The sequence below is a fragment of the Trichechus manatus genome, unplaced genomic scaffold (assembly GCF_000243295.1).
Source record: "Trichechus manatus latirostris isolate Lorelei unplaced genomic scaffold, TriManLat1.0 scaffold00123, whole genome shotgun sequence".
Lineage (NCBI taxonomy): Eukaryota > Metazoa > Chordata > Mammalia > Sirenia > Trichechidae > Trichechus > Trichechus manatus.
The window spans coordinates 5,154,646-5,178,528 of record NW_004444059.1 but is presented as its reverse complement, the minus strand read 5'-3'; the positions used below and the strand labels follow the sequence as shown (position 1 = coordinate 5,178,528).

Sequence of the window (23,883 nt, the reverse complement as noted above, 5' to 3'; positions counted from 1 at the left end):
CACCTCATTTCACTCATTTCTTATAACTGCCTGGTTCCGATAGCTGTAGGTATCTAAGTCAGAAACCCCTAAATTTAACCAACACAGTAATGTAAACAGGAAACAGATAAACTTCATCAACCATTCATTACCTACCCAGAAGAGGGTAAGGTCTCAGTCAGTCAGCAGGGCCAGGATAGAACTCCCTCCAATCCCTGACTCCCAGGTCACTAACCGTGGCCTCTGCTGACACTAAAAACATCTGGCTTTCCCCAGGCAGATGCAGACTAAAATATTATCATTAAAGGAAAGAGAAACAATCTGTAAATGAATATAATTTGATTTAAAAGGCAGCTCTCATACATTCACAGATATATCATCCAAATGGATTACTCAGAAAAAAAGTCTTTAACATCTCTTCAACACTGCAAAAAACACTTTAAGGAAACTATCTTCAATTTACTTCTTTGTGTACACTTGGTTTGACATTTAAATCCTTTGTTGACAAGATAGCTTTTTCTTTGATTCAGTCTCCCTGCCTTCAGTCTCTTCTCATTGAAATCCAACAATTAACTTAAAAAAAAAAAAAAAAGCTGCTATGCCAGTGGAGCGATAAACTAAAAAAAAATAAAGCGTATCATATGAAGTCTCTGCTTTAAAACTTCTTTGTTTTCCCAATGCCTACAGGATAACCTACAAAATCTTTAGCTTAGGATAAAAAGTCCTTTCAGATCCGGCCTCTGAGTACTTTCCCAGCCTCGTCTCCCGCCTACTTCCCACACACCTGCACCTTACTCTCCTGCCATAGCGAACAAGTTACTCTTCTACATATATGTATTGCTCCATCTGTCTGTCTCCATTGCACATGCAGACGGGCTGTGCCTCAAACTTCTGGGCAGCCATAAGACAGCTAGGAACAAGACACATACACCCACTGGCACCCACTGTTCTATGGAACTATGTTCGTCTGTGATCAAGCCAGACACACGAGACACTTAAACAGTTGTTTGCAAAGTAAAAGTCAGTATTACACTGAAAACTGTGAGAGCTGGAACTCAACAGGACTGCCTTGTTTTCCCAGATCGCGCAAGTTTTCCACCTTTGACAGGGTGCAATCTTACCACTTTTCTATCTCTCTGTTAGTGGAAAATATTTGTGCTGTCCTTCTCTGACAGGTTTCTGCCTTACACAAGTTCCAGTATTCACAGGTTTTACTGTATTATTTATAGAAAGAAAACAGTAGTTAATAACAACAGATTCTCAAAGGGAAAACACTTAACATTCCCCAAATTATCCATGTCCATTCTCACGTTGCTAGGCAGGCACACCATGGTTCAGGTCTGATGCTGTGTTCATGTCACTGCTGCCTCCAGCTACCACCATGCTGCCCGAGGCTTCTGCTTTGCCATTGGGCCTCACTGGGCCTTGCCTCACCAGTGGGAGGACCCCTGCACAGGAACTCCCAAGTCTCTGTCACTGGGCCCTTCTATGCTTCTGCCTCTGGTTCCCACCACTCTACCTGGGACCGTGGGGCTCTTCTGCCGCCTTGCTACCCAGGCCCCCACTGTCCAGGGGTGGGGGGCATGCAACCCCTGCACAGGGCACACTCAGGCCTCTCTTGCCCTGCACAAGCATTACAGCTCTTTTAGCTCCACTGGCATGCCTCTGCCCAAAGGTGCAAACCCACTGCCACTGTCTCTCACCGTCTCAGGCCTTCTTCAGTAGTACATCTCTTTCTTCTGGGTCTAGGAGGTTCTCAGCACAGGGACCTCAGGTCCTTGGTCCAAGAGACGTGCTCCACTCCAGACTCTTCTTGGTGGTAGTGAGGTCCCCCAAACCTCTGTGGGATTGGCCCTTTTATAAGCAAGCTTCTTGTCAATTTCAAGGCATGGCCCTCCCAGCAGGACTACAAACTGATCAATCCCCTTGAAGACCATAAGTTACTCAGTTTGCATAGTCCCGGCCAATCATTTTGTGGGAGTTACAAAACAATAGCTAGAAAGGCCATATAAAAGTGATTCATTGCACAACACACATCAGAACTTTGTGGCTGCAAATACTACTCCCTCTGTCTATAGCCTTTCATCCCCCGTCCTTGAAAATGCCTACATATTCTTCACAAGGGAAGTTAGATGGTTTAAATGCCACCTCCGTGGTAAAACCAGGAAGACAGTTTGTTGCTCGGGTCCTTGAGCTACATACCACACTGTTAACAGTGTTAGAGGAGACTGTGCTCAGTGTTGTGTTTCTGTTTTCATGTTCTTTTACACCCGCTGGGCTTTGAAAACCTAAATAGCCAGACCCAAAGCCTACCTAGTATAATCCTTTACACACTCTAGGGACTCAAAGAATTTAAGAATTAAAAATAACTCTAAAAAATTAGGAAAAGTACAGAAATGTTAAAAGCTGGCCAACATCATCCTAAAATGTTTTCAAAAACATTTTATTTTCACTCACATCAAATCCTCTGTTTTATTGTTCTACTAATGTTCTACACGCCTGTCCCATGACACTAAGATGAGAGGGGCAGGTGGGCAATGGAAAAAATGGAGCAGGCTCACCAGTCTCCTAAGGAATGCAGACCAGTTGTCATCTGCCTTGGAATACAAGCAACAGCAGATCTACACTTAACAGAATTCAGGGATGTTTTTCATTCTTCAGTCTTTTCAGGGTTTCTCTCCCCTTGGGTTTCATTTTGTTTTGTTTTGGTGGTGGTGTGGGTTGGTTGTTTGGTGTTTGCTCATTTTGTGGGCTTTCTTTTTACTTGTTTTGCCATTTCCAATGGATTTTACTAAAAAGATATCTGGTATCTATCTGATATCCTGGCATTCATAACTACTAGGCTTGGCTACCAAATTTAATTTGCATGGCCCCATTTACCCACAGGGTAAAATCTCACTTTACAAATAATTTAATTCTTTAAGGCTGATGACACTAAGAACTGTAACATTTTAGGGTCATAATGAACGAAAACCATCAGTAAACATATTGAGGAAAAAAAATCACTTTTCCTTTTCCATTTAATAATTCTGGTTCATGTGTTAAACTTTAGGCCCATCAGTTTGGAGGATTCTCATGCAGGTTCATCCTTTAGAATAAAAAACGTGATTTTTTAAGTATTTCTGAACAATGTGATAATTGGGAGGAAAAACTCCTTAGATAACTCTTTACTAATTACATTCATAACTCTCCACTTTTACTAACAAAACAATGAATTAACAGCTAATTATTTTGGTCATTAATTGATAGCCTTTATTATTGATTAAAAATGTGTATGTTCATTGTACCTAAAAATGGAGGTAATTTAAGATTGAAAAGAAGGGATAAACATTTTAGTGGATAAATGTTATAGACAAAAGCTTATTGTGATTAAAAGAAAAGTAAACCCCATAGGTTTCTATTTGCTTTTTATTCGTAGTTTTTATAATAAATCTTTTAGTTTTTTTTTTTTTTAAACAAAAGAGCCTGGCTTTTCTTGCACCATTTTCTTGCTGATAATGAATACTGATTGTGAATGCAAAACCCTGCATATCATTATCTAAAGCATTTATGCATTCAGAATGTCTAGTTGGTGGTTTTCTTCTTAAAGAAGCTAAACAATTCATTAAACAAGCTGCTTCTGAATGGCAGATCAGAGCAAGCATAAGCTGCCTTCTGTAGAACTCTATTGTGAAGCTGTACCCACTTGTGTTTTCTTTGAAGCCATAAAAATGAAACCCTTATGCTCATATTAAAAGCTTAAGAAAGGCATCTATTATGTCAATAGATTTAAAACACGGCCTTAGACACAGTGAGAACCACTCCAAAATGGCACTCTTATAATAGCAAAGGTTAAGAAGCGCATTCCCAGGGGGAACCTTCAAAGGCCTACATATCATTATATCCCAAAACAGATGGCATTGCAGTGTTTGGAACTATAGTATATGGATACCTACAATCTCAAATAAATCCTTCCTAATCCCACTCTTTTGTCTAGATTTTGTACTTTGATGATAACTGCAGATGACTTTTCTCCACCATATCTCTGTATGTCATCATGAACAGTGAAGATGCATGTATATATATGGACATGACTCTTAATAAATACAATTTTTATTCAATATACAAGTACATTATTTTACTAGCAACAGATTTATAGACTTTACAGAAATCTACGATTCTTAGATTCTCATCTATTGTAAACCTTCAGTAGTCTGAATTTTATAAGGAAAATATACTTCTCTCATATACTGCTGGAAGTATAAATTGATAAAAACCACTCTGTAAAAACAATGTGGAATTATCTAGCCTCTATGTGTATACCCTGGAGAAACTCTCAAACACAGGCACTTGGAGATTGGGATAAGAACATTCACAGCAGCATTGCTTACAACAGCAAAAAACCACAAAACACTCAAAAGTTCATCCACAGGATAATGGATATATGAACTGTGATATACTCAGACAACAGAATACAGCACAGTAATGAAAATGAAAGAGCCGCTGCTACATGCACCAACATAGACGGATCTCAGAAACAACACTGAGAGAAAAGCGCAAGTCCCAGAAAAATACATACAATATGTTTACATTTATATAAAGTTAAAAGCATACAAAATTGAGCGATGTGTTATCGTTATTTAGGGATGGATATTGTTACTTAGGTATACACACACACACACGCACACTCTTAATATACTTAAATTAGCAAAATCATTTTAAAAAGCAAAAGAATGAGAAGTAAAACACAAAATTTCAAAATGCTAGGACCAGGTAGAGACACAAAGAGCGCTCAAGGTTATTGTTTTAATCTTAATAACTATGTTCAATTTCTTAACCTAGGTTTTGAACACGTTAAGGTTCATTTTATATTATTTTTTTGTCATGCAAATATATATATGCTTATGGATATAAATACATTTATTGATCAAAAGAATTATTTTAAAAATTTATATTTCTCAAATCAGATTAAAACTATTACTTTTTTGTTGAAATATTTTGAAATATCTAATACACTGGTCAACAAAAAGTCTAGATTTTTTTTATCATTATTGTTATCTAAAACTCTGCTGAGAAAAAGCAAATTAAACTAGTGTGAGTAAAAGATTAAAGTGAAAATTTTCTATGATGATTTGCTATGAATTTCATATACTGAATTCTATTTTCTATTTAAATTTGGTCTACTACAACAAAATTGCCAACATATATTAGATAATTTCTAATGGACCCTTATAAGTCATAAAAAATCAGTTTTAAAATATCATATACTTCATTATTTAAGAAAATATGTAAACTGTAAGCTTATCTATAAAAATGTTCAGATAGATTCATAATTTAATTGAGAAGAATTTTGTTTTACAGAATGTACCTGAAACTTCACAAGAATTGTGAGGTTGCAGAAAATGGTTTCTCTTTAACTCCTGTCTGTATATAAGATGTGGCTTGTTGTGATCATCTTCATGTTCACTCCCATCTGCCTTCATTATAGGTTCTAGGAAATATTCACCATCATGTGCTTTAAATGTTCCCATCTGAAAATAAGTAAAATAAAAATTAACTTTTTTTACAACAGTCACTAAGAAGAGATGACAATTTGTGCCACAGGTTAATGAGCACCTAGGAATACAACAGCCAGCTGTCTTTCATTAAATGTCATAAAGTAAACATACTTTTTTCTTTCTATGGCTCACTTTTTCCTCTCTACTCTTATGCATAAAGTCATGAAGACTGGATAGTATTCCCATAGGTAGAGTGGAGATGACAGACATTCCAGGTAAAAAGAATGGCATAGGCAACAGCATTAAAATAGAAAACAGCCTAGCACATTCGTAATAACGCCTGCTTCGTTTAGTCTATGTAAGGTAATAGTGTGAGACAAGGCTTATAATGTAGGCTGGGGTCAGATAAAAGAGACCTTGAATGCGATGCTAGGAATTTAGAATTTATTTACTTAGCAGCGGCCCATTGAAAAGTTTTAACAAAGACCTGTCTTCCGAACTAAAGCATCTAATATCCAATGTGCTACTTATACCAGTAGCATTCTCCTCCTTAACGTGTCCAAGGCCAAACTCTTGATTTCCCTCCCAAAGCTTGCTGTTTCTGCAATGCTCTCTATTTTAGTAAATGGCAAAGTGTCGTTCGGGTTGCTCAGGCCAAAACAATCTCAGCGAGAAATCAAGGCTAGCTCTTTCTCTCACATCCCCCATCTGTGAATCTGGATGGCTCACTTTTCAAAGTACAATCAGAATCAAACCACTTCTCACAAATTTCACCACTATATCCATGATCTAATCTAACATTCTCTCTTCCCTAAACCAAAGCAATAGCCCTCTACAGTCTCCATAAAGGAATCAGAGTAACGAAAAGAAGGCTGAATCACGCTACTCTTCTGGAAAAAAAAAAAAAAAAAAAAACTCCTATGACTTACCATAGCACTTAAAGTAAAATCCAAAGCCTTTTCTTTACATTGGTCTGCAGTATTCTAGGTGATCTGCCCACCCCTTCCGAACATCCCTTAGCTCACTCTACAGCTCACTCCTGGCATCTCTACTATTCCTCAAACGTGACTTATGAGATTGGTGAAAGTCTGGAAGTTTTATAACACACTGCAAATGTGTGTTTGTGGAAACACAAGTACTCCCATGCATTGCTTTTGGGAAGATAAACGAATGAAATCTCTATGCAAAGCAACTTGACGATATCTATCATACAAATACACACTTTCCCTTTGACCAGCAATTTCCCATCCAAGAATTTATCCTACAGATACTATACATTTGCACGTGTGAAATAACACACATACAAAGTTATTAACTAACTATAGCATTGTTTTTAATAGTAAAATATTAGAATAGATTCAAAAGTTCATGGACAGGATCTGTTTAAATAAACCATGGTCCAGACACAGAATGGAATATCATGGTTTGAAACAAACAAAAAGAGAATAAGAAAATGTTCTATGTAGAGATATGGAAAGATTTCCAATACGTAAAGATTTCCAATACATATTATTAAACAAAAATATAAAACTTTAAAACAGGGTGTATAGTTCACTACCATTTGTGTAATAAAGGAAGAAAAACAAAAATAAGTATTTCTATTTGTTTGGTTGCTACTAAAGAGACTCTAGAAGGATTTACAAGAAACAGCACAGGTGGAGGTGAGAGAAACTGGGTGGATGAAGGAAGGATCTTATCATCTCAGGCACATCACATATGCTGTTCCCTCTGCCTAAAATGGAGCCCTAGTGGCACAGTGGTTAAGAGCTACGGCTGCTAATCAAAAGGTCAGCAGTTTTAATCCACCAGCCACCCCTTGGAAATTCTATGAGGCAGTTCTACTCTGTCCTATAGGGTCGCTATGAGTCAGAACTGACTTGAGAGCAACGGGTTTGGTTTTTTTGGTTTGCCTAAAATATTGCCCCAAGCCCCAATCCTAACCTCATATGCCTGACTCATCACTCTGGCTGACTCCGTCTCATCCTTCAATCTCAGCTGAAGTAGCAAATACCCAGGAAGTTTTTCCTTTGACCAAGTACCTAGGTAACCATATCCCCGCCCCAACTCCTCAAAATACATTACACTTATTTGATTTCTTAAGAGTATTTATCATATGTTATATTTATATATTTGTTTACTATTTATAGATATCCTCCCCCACTAGATAGGAGGCTTCAGAAAGGTAGAGACCTACTCTGGGATTTCCATTTCCTAATACAGTACCTGAGACATTGCAAACGTGGGGCACAGTAAATATTTGTTGAACCATGAAAGCTTATCATTTCCTACTCTTTGTAGGCTCAGCTTATGTCGAGCAAAGGTCAAACTTAAGTTTGGATGCATAGGCTGGAGTTAGCATATAGAGACTCATACATGAAGAAATGTTTAATCAGGGGAATCCATACACTTGGATGAGAAAAAAACTACATTCTTATTATCATTAATCTCTAACTAAAATTCGGCATTTCCTTCAACTGTGAATGTAGGCAACAAATCCCAGTGACATTACATTTTCATCACATAACAATGTTTGAGATGTCCTAAAATATTGTTTATGCTCATCAACACTCAAAATTATGGTAGTTATTATACCTGTCCTTAGATTTTATAATTTAATGTACTGATAAAGAAACATATACATAACTATTTTTAATGTTTTGATAATTGTATTTCAATATAATTTGTTTATTTTGCATTTTATTTTAGGTGTTTTAAAACATTATTCTGAGGAGGTATCCACTGGTGAATCATTAAAGGGTTTGAGAAGAAGCAGAGGATGGAGGAGAGTCAAAGCAATAACTGTGAAAGATTAAACAATGTCATTGTACAGCTAAGGGGACTAGCTGCACAGAGACCAGTAAGGAGATGGTTTTAGTCACGAAAGAATGGGGAAATAAGAAGGGAGAGAAGCCTTCAGATGGTCACCTGTAGGCAGGTGAGGAAAAATCAAGGCATTTATAATAATATTAATATCTGACTCAGATCTATACATCAGGCATCATTCTTACATATAACTCATTTTGACCTAACAATAGCTCTTTAAGAAGTAATATTATCTCCCCTTTACAGACGAGACAAAGAAGGTTAAGTAACTTTTGCCCAAGTCTAACACCTAGTAAGTACCAAGACCAAGATGAGAATCCAAATAGCCTGCTCTACAATTCGTGCCTTAAACCATTACACTATACTAGCTAGAGTAATTTTGGTATACTCTACAAAATAGCCAATAAATGTTTAATGAGCATCTACTATGTACCAGGCACAGTTCTAGGTGCTAGAGATACAGAGGTGAACATGACAAAATCCCTGCCTTCAAATAATTTAAACTTACATGGGAAAAGACAGACAATAAATAAAAATGTAATATGGCAGGTAGTAATGAATGTTATGAAGAAAATAAAACAGGGCAAGGGCACAGAAAATGTGGGGTAGGGAGGCACACAGGAGGTGACATCTAGACTGCCACAGGAATAATGAGAAGAAGGCAGCCATGGAAAATTCTGGGGGAATGACATTCCAAAAGGAAGGAGCAGTGATTGAAAGGCCCTGTGCTGGGAAAAAAACTTAAGTTCAAGTGACAGAGACAACAGTGAGGCTGGAGCTGTGCCAACAAGGAGAAATGCAGAGGGAGACAGGTCAGATAGACAGGGGCCAATTGCATTAATTATGCTTGGCATTGAAAAGCAATCATCACATCTTGGAATACAAAAATATACATTTATCTACATATAACAATTCAAAATGTTTCACCTAGAAAAGCATGTCATTGTGAAGAACCAATTCAGAAATGAATTACTGGTACAATGATAAACATAGTTTTGGTGAATAAGACTTCATTTCCATTTCTTATTATAAATACGTTAACATTATTTTGAGATAACAACTTTGAAATACTTGTTTTAAATTTTATTATAAATAATAAACATGTAGGTTAAAGCACTATTTTAACTGAACAATTGCCTAAAGTTATTTAAATTGTTATGGTAATTATAAAGTTATCTGTACACTCAAAAATTACTAGACCAAAATCTCCTTAAAGGTAAGAAAACCTCTATTGTTTTTAACAGTTCCAACACCTATAACATTACCTGAACAGGGTGAAGGACCTGGGTTTGTTTTTTTCTTGTTGTTTTGGTTTTAGTTTTTTTCCATATTCCCTTTAATTATCCTTTTTTTTTTTTTTCCTCTAACATTCTTGTAAGTTATGGTGGTTTTGGGACTTAGCTGAGATACATTTACATGATAGTCTCCTTTCAATGCCACCCCTCCCCCAAAAAAATGTTTAGGCACTCTTGATTACATAATGTGCTAATGTTAGGATTACAAATTTTTAATTGGTTTAAAAATTAATGAAATTCCATCAGATATACTGACTACAAAGCATTGAAATTATAGTCTATATAATAAAAAGAAAAGCTATAAATAGTAAGAATTCATCTACTTCTTAGATAGTTTTCTAGTGGCCTATGCATATAGTCAGAATTGACTCAACAACAACGGGTTTGGGTTTTTTTGGTATACATATAGTGGCGCGTTGGTGGAGCAGTGCTTAAAGTGCTCAGCTGTTAACCAAAAGGTTCGAAGCCAGCAGCTGCTCTGCAGGAGAAAGATGTGACAATCTGCTTCTATAAAGATTTACAGCCTTTGAAACTCTATGGGGCAGTTCTACCCTGTCCTATACGGTCGCTATGAGTCAGAATCCACTCAATGGCAATGGGTTTGGTGTTTTTGGTTTTATACATACAGTGGCATATTTCCTTAATTCTGCCAGTGTCTATTTTCCAAACATAACTACAAATCACTTATTTTCAATATATACCAAAACTCTAGGAGTCTCTGCCTTCCCAGAAAACTAAATTCAACTATACATATAAGAAGTTAACAATGACAGCTTTTGAAACCTGAGTAAATGGATCCTGGAAAATCCCTTTCTGCTTTTTAAAAAAAAGCATGCTGAAGAAGGGAAATGTGATAGTATCTTGGTGAAAGAGATACAAATAGACATGAGCCTGCTTGTCAGTTAATAGTTAAAATAAATGCACTCACAAAACCATTTTGAATAACATCACATTTATCCCAACCAATATTAAGGATACTTACACCTATGGAATTTTTTTACACTCCTTTTGGCTCAGAATCTGAGGTTCCTGGATTCTAACATTCCAATAAAATTGCAAATGGATCCAACCTGTTCTTCCAGATGAGAAAGAGCTAATACAGTTCCATGAGTCCTCAACACCTTTTAAGTTGTGCTAGAGCACTCTAGCCTGCTAAGAATATTGCCTTTAGAATCAAAACACCTTTTTTTAGACAAAATTTTTCATGTTTTAAAACATTAAGTTCAAGAATAAATGGCAAATCATTTGTTCTCAGAGTGATTTCCCTGTGTTTATCAATAAAGGATTTAAAGTATTTTACTTCCATCAAGTTTTCTATAATCTACCTCATTGCCAGAACTTTATGTTCAAATCATAAAAATATTAGGGCTTTGCCTAAGGGCTTCTAAGAAGCACTTAAACTTTTTTTTTTTTTAACTTGGAAAGGAACCTGGTAAGCAATTGGAGGACTTAAAACAGGTGGCTCATAGAATTTTATTTAGATCATGCCATATTTTTAGCAACCTGCCTATCTGCAGATGGGTACTGCAATTTGATTCAGCAGAAATGCCAATTAAATTCCAAACACTTTCTTTGGACGACAATTAAAAGCAGCAAAACTAGTTTTCACTTGAGTAGGGGTTTCCTCTTACTTGAAGCAATGATTTTCTATTTGCCCAACTGTTTTGAAAGGCAGTGAGTGATGATACAACTGTTTCCAATTTACTCTCATAGGTCAAAGTTCTGATATGTTTAGAGGATTTTTATATAGTCGTTTTTCCAAAATGTTCTTATTTCAGTATTGTGGAATCCATCCATATATTTTTTCTAAATACATGGCAAACACTTGTACTGTTGCTACAATCAATAATGCTCCCAACTATTAATAAAATTGGATTTTCATTTAAGGACTAGATCACTCTTAGTTACTACCATGAAGACTGAAATATTTAGTTTCTCAATCTTTATTTATAAATCACATTAGTATCAGTATGACGCTATCTGTAATAAGACAGACTGGGTATCAGTTCTAGGTTTGCATTCATGGAAACTTGGACAAGTTACTTCATATTTCCGACCCTCCGTTTCATCATCTGTAAAACAAAATAGAAATAATTCAAACTACCTAATTTCCTGAGAAAAGTGATGTGTAATAAAAATGTTTAAAGTAGGAAATCAATAATTCTGTTAGAAATTGAATAGATTATGAAATGGGATGAAAAATTCTCCACTAAAAACACAGATGTTACAGCCTCGCTTTCTACCATAGGCAGAGTATAAATGCTACATAATAAAAGACCTCAAAGATTAACTCCGAAATTCATTTTTATGTTAGGATACTCTGTTCAGTGCAAAACTGCATCTCTGCCTGATAGTTCCTCATTATAACATCACTGACTATGCCTAAAAAATAGTACACTTTACATAAACACACACATTGAATGAATGAACGAATGGCATATGATATGAAGAAAACATGAGAAGTGACTCTAGAAACATAAACCAGAAAATTCATTGCAAGGTTTTTAAAAGATGAGTCTTTCTTCTCTCCTCTAGGCACATTCTTTACCTTCTTTACCTTCCCCATTCTATAGGATGATCCTACTTCTCCAGTGTAAAAGTGAGAGGAGACAATAAAGAAGAAATAAGTTGCTGATGCCACACCTAAAAAGGGATTGATCTCTCATCAGAAAATAAAACTAGAACTCTGGACTCATCTGCCCAAGATTTATGTAGCCGGAAGTCTCAGGTTCAAATAGTGTCAGAGAAACATCAATGACAAGGAGCAAATTCTGTAATATTTCTCTGTCTTGTAGTCACTGAGGTGTTTTTGAAATCATATAAACTCACTAAAGTTGAGAGAACTGTCAAAGAAATGGCTGTGTTCTTGTGGGGTCTGGATAGAGGGCCACAGGAGAGCCACTCCCAACCTCTCACTAAAACATCTGTAAAGACATAAAACCTAGTCATTATAAAAAAATCAAAAAACAACTCATAGAGACCCTACAGGACAGAGCAGAACTTTGCCATATGGTTTCCAAGGAACAGCTGGTAGATTCGAACTGCTGACCTTTTGGCTAGCAGCTGAGCTCTTTACCACTATGCTGCCAGAGCGCCAACAATGAAAAATTTAAAACAATAAGAAATCATTAAAGACTTATCTTGTAGGTGTATAATGAGAATATGTTCATGATATATTGTCAAAATGTTATTAAGCAATATTATTTAAAAACAAAGACAAAAAATGCATATAATATCTAGAGGGAAATATGCCATACATCTACCAAACCATCTGTCATATTTGCAGCAAATATTTTTCTAGTTTATTTTTTTATTTGTTTACAATTATTTTGATGTATGATATTCTTCAATTAGTAGTCAGGCACACCTATCAATTTTTTCATTTGTTATGCCACCCTTTGCATTTTTCCCTACCTACGGATTACAAATGGAGCCCTGGTGATGCAGTAGTTAAGCGTTCAAGTCCACCAGCCACTCCTTGGAAAACCTATGGGGTGGTTCTACTCTGTCTGATAGGGTTGCTATGAGTTGGAATCAACTCGATGGCAATGGGCAACAGGTAGTGATTAAAATATTTAGTAATTGTTTTCTATTTCTTTAATACAGCTGAAATTTCATTTGGTTTATCAGTAAGGTGAGAATCTAACATTTTGGTTTTCCTTATAATAGATTCTTGGCATTCACGGATTTAACACAGACTTGGCAACTGTCATCAGAAATTGACTTTAAGCAATTATCAAAACCTGATCTGCCATCAGAAGCCAACTAAATTTTTGAGGGATTATAATGCCAAAGAAACTACAAGCCTGGACTAAAAAAAAGCCTTTGACTACTTTTGCTGTAAAACAACTTACAGACTCCCCTAGAATTACCCCAAGATTCCTAAGCCCCACAGACAGCATCCTTCCCAGAATCCATTTTAGGTGTGGCCATGGAGAAAGCTGAACAAGATTCTCCCAGAGGGCAGGACCAGGGGCCTTGGGGACCAATGGACCAAAGAGTCCCTCCCAGAACAGAGGTCCCTTCCAGAAAGGAGGTGATCAAGGAACTTCCCTACTGTCAGGGCAGTGGGTTCCCACAATTCCTCCCCAGAGGAGTCCAAAACTGCTATAAGTCAGTGACTACTAGGTGTCTTCCTCTTTCTGTAGGAATTTTTTTTTAATTGCAGTTAAGGTTAGGGTTGCAACCATGCTGATTATACTGTATATGAGCTAGGGGAGGGGTAGATAATTTGTCTTTTTTATTCATAAGTTTCTGAACCACAAAGAGCCATGTCTGAACTTTATGGAGAAACTGTGCACAACCCAGCGATTCTGGGCTTTGAGCCAGACGCAGTGCCTAACAGGGACTTTGGGTCATCCCATTGCAGACAAGATGAGTATGTTTGATGTGTCAGAAGAGAGAGCAAAGGGATATTTGGTGAATAGAAGGATAGCCTGTGGTGAAGACTGCTGGTGTCCATGAATATATATGTTCCTCTCTTCCTTTTGGGTATATCACTGCCCCTTATTTCTGAGCCCTTTTGCATCTAGGTAGAGCCAGGCAACTAGTTCTCATCAACAGATGAGAATGTACACAGAAGTGGTTTATGATAGCTTTGGGCTGAGACAAGTCAAGAACCAAAATGCCTTCTCCATGCTCTGACTATAGTAATAAATCATTGATCTAGTTCATGAATATATTTCATAATTAATAACATCAACACTGTCCCAATAGGGAGGACATTACTGTATCTTCAATACCTAACAGTAGGTGGCACATAATAAATGGCTGATGTTGTTGTTGTGTGTCGAGTCGATTCCAACTCATAGCGACCCTATAGGACAGAGTAGAAATGCCCCATAGGGCTTCCCCAGAGTAGAACTACTGTAATCTTTACAAAAGCAGATCGTCAGGTCTTTTCTCCTGCAGAGCAGCTGCTGAGTTCGAACCGCCAACCTTTCGATCAGCAGCCCAGCGCTTAACTACTGTACCACCAGGGCTCCTGAAATAGTTGATAAGTATTTGGTTTTTTTTTTTAAGAACTATCTCTTTCTTTCTCTGAATATTAGTATAAATTGATCTACCTAAATTAAATTTATTTTATAGGAAACAATAGTTACAATAAGAAAAACAGGAATGAAGGGTGAAATATTAGCTCGCAGAAATGAAGTAATAAATGGAATACAGTTAACTTAGATATGAAAAAGATTAAATCAATATAAAATTTTTTACATATTCCAAGTACTTCCAACTAAAATTGCTGAAATGATTTTCCTGCATTGAATGACTGACACAAAGAAGAGCTACTCCAAATAACTGGCACATATTAATAAAAATTAACTACATTAGCTCATCCATTCTTACATGTACTGAGCATTTCTATATTTCAGATGCTGTATTAGGTGCTAAAATGAATATAACTATAATCTCTACACTCATAATCTATAAATGAGATAGAAAAATAGACAGATAATTTCAATTCAGTATATGAGAGTACAGATACACAAACGAAGTCCAGGGTGGAACAAAGGAAGGCCTGGTCAGCTCTGCCTTTGGAAGGGAAAAAAATTTGAGGAAAAAGACATTCCAGACATAGAGAAGAGCAAATATAATTTCAAACAATGATAGAATCAAACAGATGTTTCTGGAACAATTATCTCTTTTTCTCGAAACCTGTTCCTCTGTCATTGCCTTTCTTGGTTAATGGTCACAAGATCACTCAGTAATTGAAGCTAGAATCATTAGAACCATTTTGGTCTCCTTCTCTTACATTCCAAAATTCTGATGGGTTGATGGCAGGGCCTCTCAGCCTCAGCACTACTGACATTTTTGGCTGGGTGATTCTTTGTTGTAGGAGGCTGTTATGTGCATTGTGGGATGTTTAGCAGTATCTCTGACGTCTACCTACTTGATACCAGTAGCACACCCTCCTCCCACTTGTGACAACTAAAAATGTTTCCAGACATTGCCAACTGTCTCCTGGGAGCAAAACTTCCCTCAGTTGAGAACCACTGGTCTAAACCTTCCACTGGCACCCACTCTTCTCTATCTCCACTGAGACTACTTCATGGGGTGCCTCCTCCTTATCTATAGTGGACTATAGCAGTGGTCCTCTCAGTGACTCATTGCTTCCTCTGCACCCTGCACAATTTTGTGTCAATAGAAGACCCCCTTCCTAATCCATTGAACTAACCCACCATCTACAGTTCTAGCTCTCTCTGCTTAGCAATGCATTCCACACCTTTAACAATCCAATTCCAACCTTGCCTTTACCCTTATCTCTCAATTTACCCTACTTTGCGGTTGCACAGACCCAAAAGAAACCCTTGAACTTTAATATCCATATATGTTTATTCATCCCTCAAAGTCCAGCTGAGACCAGCACAGGCTCATAACTTTCTTAATCAGCCCTTCTTTACTCACTCCTTCTTTGAAGTTCAACATCACGTTGTATACACTTCTCTTAACAGCACTTATCAAATTGCATCTCTATTAAATGTTTGTGTACCTGGTGTTGTTATGTGGTGGCCCTTAGAATGAGAGTATAATTGGTCAAGAACCCCAGCTACTGCACTTTGAAATCCATCACAGTGTTTGTACCCGGCCACACCCCTAAAGGGCTGGTCCCAGTCAGCAACTGCATGTGGTAGGAATACGAAGGCAGGCCCATTTTCGGGAGGCGCAGGACTCTTCTCCCAACCAAACTGGGAGAAGAACCTTGCTGAACCTTGCTTAGACTGCCCAGCGGCCTAGGATGCTTCCATTCAACATTCTCTTCCTCTCTCCTTCACCTGTTTTAGACTTACATCACTCTCCCAGCTCTCTATTTTTTCTAACCCAGGCACTTCTCCTAATAAAATCCTTGCATATTTCATCCCACCTTTAACACACACTAGAATATTAAAAATAGAAGCATAGGAAATTCTACATAATGTTATTTGATTAAGAACTTGAATGAGTACATGAATAACTAAAAAAGGATCTTATGAGCTTTTCAAAAAGAAAAATGACTACAGAATGTGCTATGGATTGAATTGTGTCCACCATAAATATTTTGAAGTCCTAACCCCTGGAACCTATTTAGAATGTAACCTTGATTGGATATAGGGTCTTTGAAGATATTATCAGTTAACATAAAGTCATGCTGGAATATGGTAGATCTTAATCCAATATAAGTGGTATCCTTATAAAAGAAACACGAGAGACACACAGAGGAGAGACAGTCATGTGACCATGGAGGCAGATATTAGAGCTGCAAGGCAAGGATCACCAGCCATTACCAGAAGTTAGGGGAGAGGCATGGGACAGATTTTCCCTCAAGCCTCAGAAGGAATATACATAGCCAACACTCTGATTTTGGACTCCTGGTCATCAGAACTGTGAGACACTAAATTTCTGTTCTTAGAAACTGCCCAGTTTGCGGTACTTTGTTACAGCAGCCCTAGGAAACTAATACAGAATACCATGTGTAATGATCTGGGAATACATATTAGTTCTGGGCACATGGGAAGTTTAGAAAATAATAAAACTAAAAACTTGTCAGAATAAACAAAAACGAGGAAAGACACTAATGACATTTTCCATACTTTTATTTCCTGTCTCAACAAGAAATCAGAGCAACCTAATAATCAGTCACCAGAGAGCATTAGTGCCTGACACGCTGCAGAATGGTTCACATGAGAAACTTCAAAAAAAGTACACACAGCCACTGCAAGCTACTCCATGAAAATACTGTATAAACCAGATGCAATGTCTGGTTTTATGACATCTGGAAACTGTTTCCTTCAACCAAAAAGACTGCATTGCCTCAAATCTCACCAAGTTAACTGTCTAGGAGGCTGGGTTAGTCCCTGAGAGTCTCTGGAAGAAGGGAATCCACCTGGTTACATGAGAAGAGGGTTACCAGAGGTACAGTGGGTTGTCAGGAATAGCCTACGTAAAATTTATACACACCATCCTGACAACTATACGCCAATGATTTTCCAACTTATTATATACTGACCTCTCCTTTGGCAAGAGTATTTATCAACATTGTTGTTAGGTGGTTGTTAGGTGCCTTCTTCCTAGTATGTCTTAGTGTGGAAGCTCAGCTGAAACCTGTCTGCAATGGGTGACCCTGCTGGTATTTGAATACCCGTAGCATAGCTTCCAGCATCGCAACAACACACAAGCCCCCAAAGTAACAAACTGACAGACACGTGGGGTTTATCAATGTTATGAGAAGATAATATGAATACAAAAAAGAAGTTTAGACTTGAACATAGGGATATCACGGCTGATAACTATAAATTCCGTGGCAGTTCATCAATGCATTAAAAATAAAGAGTTCAATTAGCCATTATTTACAGTTAATTTCCTGATTCAGCTCCATTTTCACATCTACTATAGATTTTGGAAATGTATAACTAAATCTCTATTGAGAAAAGTTTGAATTGTGTGATATGTAAATACTCATACCTATCGGAAAGAAAAACTATAGAGAAAGAAAGATTAGAAAAGCCAGATTTATAAACATGTTAAACCAAGAAAATTTCTGGCAACACTCTTAGCCCTTTCTGGTTCTTGGGCCCAAAACACTTAGGAAGAAAACTAAACAATACTAGTCATGGGTCAGTGATTTAGTGAAGGAGAAAAACATGTAAAGACCAAGACTTCTAAAAGTAGAAAAAACTAACATTAGAAATTAAAAGAAAATATTGGTTCACAAGCTTTGGGTTAATCTAAATGAAATTCATAAATCTGTTGGGGTGTCAGTTTAACAAATGGTTGCACAGGGATAATACAGTATTTCAAAAAATATTAATCTGATTTGTTTTTCATTCCCTTCCTTTAAAAGTCACATTCCCCAGCATCTACCAAAGAAGTAAAGGGTAAATGCTACCTCAAGTGGGAAATGAGATGTGAAAGGGGAACTCAGTGGATTCTGGGGAGAAAAGGAGATGCAGGCAAGGCAAGCAGATGGTAAGACATGTGTGCACTAACTTCTCTACTGGGGTGAAAATCCTGGAGAGAGAAAGCATATTAGATTGTGTAAGGGGACTGTCAAGAGAGGTGCTTCAGTCTGCTGACTATGTGGGACACTTGGAAGGGATTCTCTAAAAGGTTTCCCCCTATACTCCAAAATTAGAGGTGTGGCAGGGTTTGGCAAAGAGGAACAGAATCCTCCTTGGCTCCCAAATGTCATAGTAAGTTTCAAGCCCTTAGAGGTGTCTGGAAGATTACCAATAGTATCACCATACCATTTATGGGGGGGAGGGGTGCTGCAGCAGGAGCAAAGTGACCCTATATCTGATGTCTATACAGTGCCATCAGCTAGATAAGAAATCAAACGGTGTTACAGCAAGAATTCAAGGATATGCAGCACAAGTGAGATCCCAAGAGGGGATGAGTCAACAAGTTGGACCAATGAGCCCTGACTGAGCAAAGAGAAGAAAAGCGAAAAGTTCCCAGACTCAGAATTCAGTTGCTGGTTTGGTAAACGTTGAGAGACTATAGCACAAAGAACATCATCAGAGACTAGAAGAGACAGGGGAAAGTACAATTTCCTCACCCTCTTCCAATATTACAAAGAACTTAGAACAATTTATGACCTTTTATATGGTCAAATTTTATCAATGGTCAATGTGTGCTTGAATCCAGCAATGCATAAGACAGTACACATAGAGGAGAAAAGAAGGAAATCATAAGATTCTTTCAATATATTCAGGAAAAGCATTTGATAAAATAATAACATTCATTCATGACTAAAAGCAAAACTAAAACAAAACAAAAACTACTAGAATAACTAAGCTGGGAAAACGAAAAAAAAAAAAGTCTTAAAAAAAGAACAAAAAAAATTACTAGAAATAGAAGGAAACTTCTCTCATAACACTGACTCCAAATAACCTTCAGTAAACATCAACCTTGGTGTTTAATGTACTGACAGATGTCAAAGTCAGATCATCACCGTCACATACACAAGGTTATAAAGGTAAGTCTGGAGGCAGGTAGGAGCAGGGCCAGAAGGCTGGCATTATTAACTTCGAGTCAGGGTAGATCTGCAAACAACTCAGATGGCCCAGGCTCCGGCTACCACAATTTTATCTGGGTTTAAAGACTAAAGACTGATCTGAGAATAAAAAGAAGAATCTGAGTTAATGACAAACAGATTCTAAAACCTACCAGAGGTTTTGCTATTTGATAAAACTATTAATCTAAAGAAAGTTAATGTTAGAGTCAGGAATAGAAATAAAATATGCAATCATAAACATACAGCTAATATCTGTTTTTGAGCTAACATCAAAAATAAAAATCAAAGAAGTGTCACTAATCTCATTAGTAATTCTGACTTACAATTGGTCACGACTGCACTACAGAAAAAAATTTAGCTCTTTTAGTTACTTGCAATATTGCTGGAAAATTTCCATTTCTACAATGATTGATGTCCTCAACAATGAGAATAAGTAAGACAAAACTGTGTTACACAGGTATGAAAATTAATTTTTAATTCTTAAACCGAATTAACAAATTCTGATATCAATAAGTCTATCAAAACCAAAGTGCGTAAATAAATCAGATTGACAATACATGATGATGACTTATCCAACTGTATTGAAGTTGACAGAATGACAGAAAAAGATGAACTCCTATTATGATTCAAAAAACAACTTCTGTTTTCTGAATTCAAAACGGAGTACTGAATTTGAACAATGACAACATTATGAATCAACATGAGCAGAAATATCACTCTTAATAATGCTTCCCATCTGGAATGTTTTTTCATGCCATAAAATACTAAATCAAGAATACATATCAACCATGACAAATTTGTGGTAGTAAATCTGGGATTTGCTAGACAAACTAAACATTATCTTAAAAGGGTCTAGAAAAGAGAATTTTTTCTTTCCTTTGATGTATAGGTGACTGTGTAAATATTAGAGTGTGCTTCTGCCATTCTGATGTTGCAAGCATTTTACATTTATCCACAGCAGAAAGGAAGGAAATTGTTCAGGCATTCCATGTAAATACAGCTAAAGATAATAGCATGAAAAAGAGCAAAGAGAGTTTCCAAATTTACTTAGTAATGACCAATACTCACACCCAGGAGGACTTCTTAAATCAATTAACCTAAGAGGAAGTATTACATTTGGCCTGGAGAGAACTGTTAATCAACTTTTTACTTAATCAAAGAACAGTGATAATGTTTTGAAAACATCTTTGAACATCTATCTTAAAGGTATTTTTTTATTATTATTATTTGCTCAACAAAATTTAGAGTACTTGGGAAGAATCCTGGAAACCTGTAACCAATTCTTAGTCCTCGTTTCTTATTGGACATATATTTATGAGGAGTTTCTGATTAAGCAAGCTAATATCTGTTTGTTTAAAACCAATGTTCCTAATCTGGGGTTCCATGAATGTGGATGGGGAAAAGTTACATCTTTATTTTCACTAACCTCTGACTGATATTCAGCATTTCTTTCAATTATGAACGTAGGCGAAACTATAGACTTTGTGAGACATTGTGACTTTGTTATCAATAAGAGGACATTTTTATGTCACATTAGAGTTGATTTAGCTATCTGGATTGTTTATATTCATCCTCCCTATAATCACCCTATAAAAGTATGGTAGTAAATTGACTAGTCAGTAGATCTTACTATTTATGTATTAATTATTATTTAATGAATTAATTTGTGATAATATTATATCACAAATTGGGTTTTGTAATATTTCGATTACTGATTTTATTTAATTGGTTTCCTTTACAGTTATTTTACACATTTAAAATTATTATGCTTGGAAGAGGTCCTGGGCTTCACCAGAATTCTGAAGTTCATGGCAAAGAAACGCTTAAAACTGTTTTAGAGAAACAGAAACAAATGAAACACATAGAGCCTGAGATTTTACTTCCTTTCTTCTCTCCTCAGTGAACTTTTTACAAAATCTCCCTCTCTTACTCTTGTTACTCTAATGATTATTTCTCATTTCCTGGCACCCAGGTCTTTGTAGATAGACTCTACATTTTTAAGCGCAATGCATTTTAAATAGGCAGGTTCAACCTCTTCCCTAACTCACAGATTAATGGTCATCTCTACACTATAACAAAATAAACATTTCTTTTGTTTATCAAACCTTCCCTTCCAATGGAATGCCCTTTTCACATTATTTTTTCACTTTATTCATATTAGTTCTATTTTCCTTCTCTCATTCTAAATTCAAGGAACAAATTTAAGTAAATTCAGGTGCAGAACTGAAAAGGGGTCTGCCTTCAATAGGTGGTCACGAATGGGTCTGTCAGTGTGAAGTACCCTGCCTTCCTGTTGGAAACTATACCCCACTTGTAGCAGAGGCCCCAAAGGCCGTCCCTGACTCAGGAGTCCAGCATCTGACACTTTCAAGAAAGATTCTCTCTCAGCTTTGCACGGAGAGGTAGATTTTGCCAAGCAGGCAAAGGCATGCTGATGAGTCTCACTTTAGAGCCTGCCAAAACCCTCTCCTCGCTGCAGGAAAAATTGCCTGGGTGTCAATCCCTCTGGTGGTCCACCATGAACTCCTGTGTCACCAACAAACCAAAGAAACCCGCTATCCACAGCCTGAACGCAGCCCCTGACTGGGTCGCCAAGGGAGCCAAGCACGCTTACCAGGCCTCCACAGAGGCTGAAGACGGCCCTGTGATCCTCCCTCGCGTTAACCTGGCCGCGGTAGAAGCAGTGGCGCAGGTCTGGGGGCGCCGCGCTGCGTTCCTCTGCCCCGCGCGCGGGGGCTCCCAAGTGCACCACCGTGTAGCCCCCGGCCAGGAAAGCCGCGTCGGCGCTCAGGTTCAACTGGAAGAGTTGCCCATAGGCGTTGATGCGGTAATGGGTCCTGAACGGCGTGAGCTCTAGCGCCTCGGGGCTGCGCTTCCTCCGGCTGAAGTGGTGGTTCTGAGGGAACACTTCCCCGAACTCATTGACCCGAGCGGGGGTCACCACTTCGTAGGAGGCCAGTGACCTCACCAGGGCTTCTGCAATCACAGTGATATGGCCATTTAGCCCCTACGCGTTCCCAATTCCCCAGTGCCATACTTCCTCAACCAAACGTCCTTGCCAACCCAGGTTTCGGTACCCAAGGGCACGACAAATGTACACATGCTGATTGGCACGCGCGCGCACGGACATACATACAAACACACACAGAGACACATACACATGTGCGACCTGTGCGTGTTCTGCTTTCCCACACCCCCGATCTTGCTCCCCCCCTTGCAAAGACCCGGCCACTCACAATCCTGACAAGCCCACCTCTTTCCCTAGCCCCTCTTCGCATCCCTGCCTCCGCCAATTCGTGCCCTCGGGTGCACGCGCCATGCTGCCCCACGCGTCCCCGCTGGCGTGGCCCGGGGTAATGAAATGCGTCCTCGGCATGCGGGATTCCTCGAAACCCAGCGCAGCCGTGACCTCTCGGGATGCTTTGAGCTGTGATCCTGGTGTCTCGAAAGCAGCAACAGGGTACCCCAACGGACTGAGCCGTTCACGCCCTCCTTCTGTATCTCCGCTCCGGCCCCGAGCCTCTATCTCGCCGCTCAAGGCGCCCCGCGGTGACCTTACCTTGCCTTGGGTGAAAGTGAACTTCCCAAGATCTGGTGATGAAGAGCGAGAGCTGGTAGAGCAGCCCCATCAGCCACTTGGCCACCCGCATGGTTCCACAGGACCAGGGAGGCCAACCGGAGTCGCCTGCCTACCAGCCGGCTTCCCCCCGCCCCCGCCCCGCTCCAAAGCCTCTCCTCCTTCTTGCCCGCGGGTCTCCGCGCCGGCTGCCGAGGCGCCTCAGCAGCCTCTGGAGCAGCAGCCCCGGCCCCAGGCCGGCCCGTCTCGCCACACCGCCAGTCTCCGCTCCCTGAGCCGCTGCTTCATCGCACTGCAGCCCCGCAGCCCCTTGCTCGCTCTCGGTAGCCTCGCTCCCTTTCCTGCGCCCGCACCTCCCTCAGGAACCTCTCCTTGGGTCCAGCTCAGCGCGAGAAAGCTACCCGACCCAGCAGGAACCGTGCCAATATAGCCACCCCCGACAGGCGAGCTCGGGGGAGAGCCCGCCCCTAGGGGCCGGCCGGGCCAATCAGCGGGAGGCGCGGCCTGGGCTCGCCCTCGCGCGCGCAGCCTCCTCAGCCGCACGCGGAGTGAGGTCCCTGCGGGCTCCTTCTCTGGGCGCGCAACGTAGTGTGTATCCCTAAGGCCGGTCTGAACACCAGTCTGGCACCTATAAAACCCAACGTTGATACAAACTGCGATGCCAAGGTCTAGGTAGGTGATAGGTGCGTGAGGTTTTTGATTCTTACAACGAAACGACAAACATCGGATGGAAGGTTTGTT

General features: G+C 38.8%; 1 protein-coding gene across 1 annotated transcript in view; it reads right to left on the bottom strand.

The window, feature by feature from the left end:
• The window catches only part of ADAMTS20 (ADAM metallopeptidase with thrombospondin type 1 motif 20), a 218,167-nt gene extending 194,952 nt beyond the window's left edge, over nucleotides 1-23,215 (bottom strand). Inside the window, exons 1-3 of the mRNA XM_004384567.1 lie at nucleotides 23,125-23,215; nucleotides 22,180-22,541; nucleotides 5,327-5,489 (exon numbers count right to left, since the gene is read on the bottom strand). Of these exons, the coding sequence (XP_004384624.1) occupies nucleotides 5,327-5,489; nucleotides 22,180-22,541; nucleotides 23,125-23,215 (616 nt within the window). The remainder of the gene's footprint in view (nucleotides 1-5,326; nucleotides 5,490-22,179; nucleotides 22,542-23,124) is intronic.
• Between the last annotated feature and the right edge of the window lie 668 nt (nucleotides 23,216-23,883).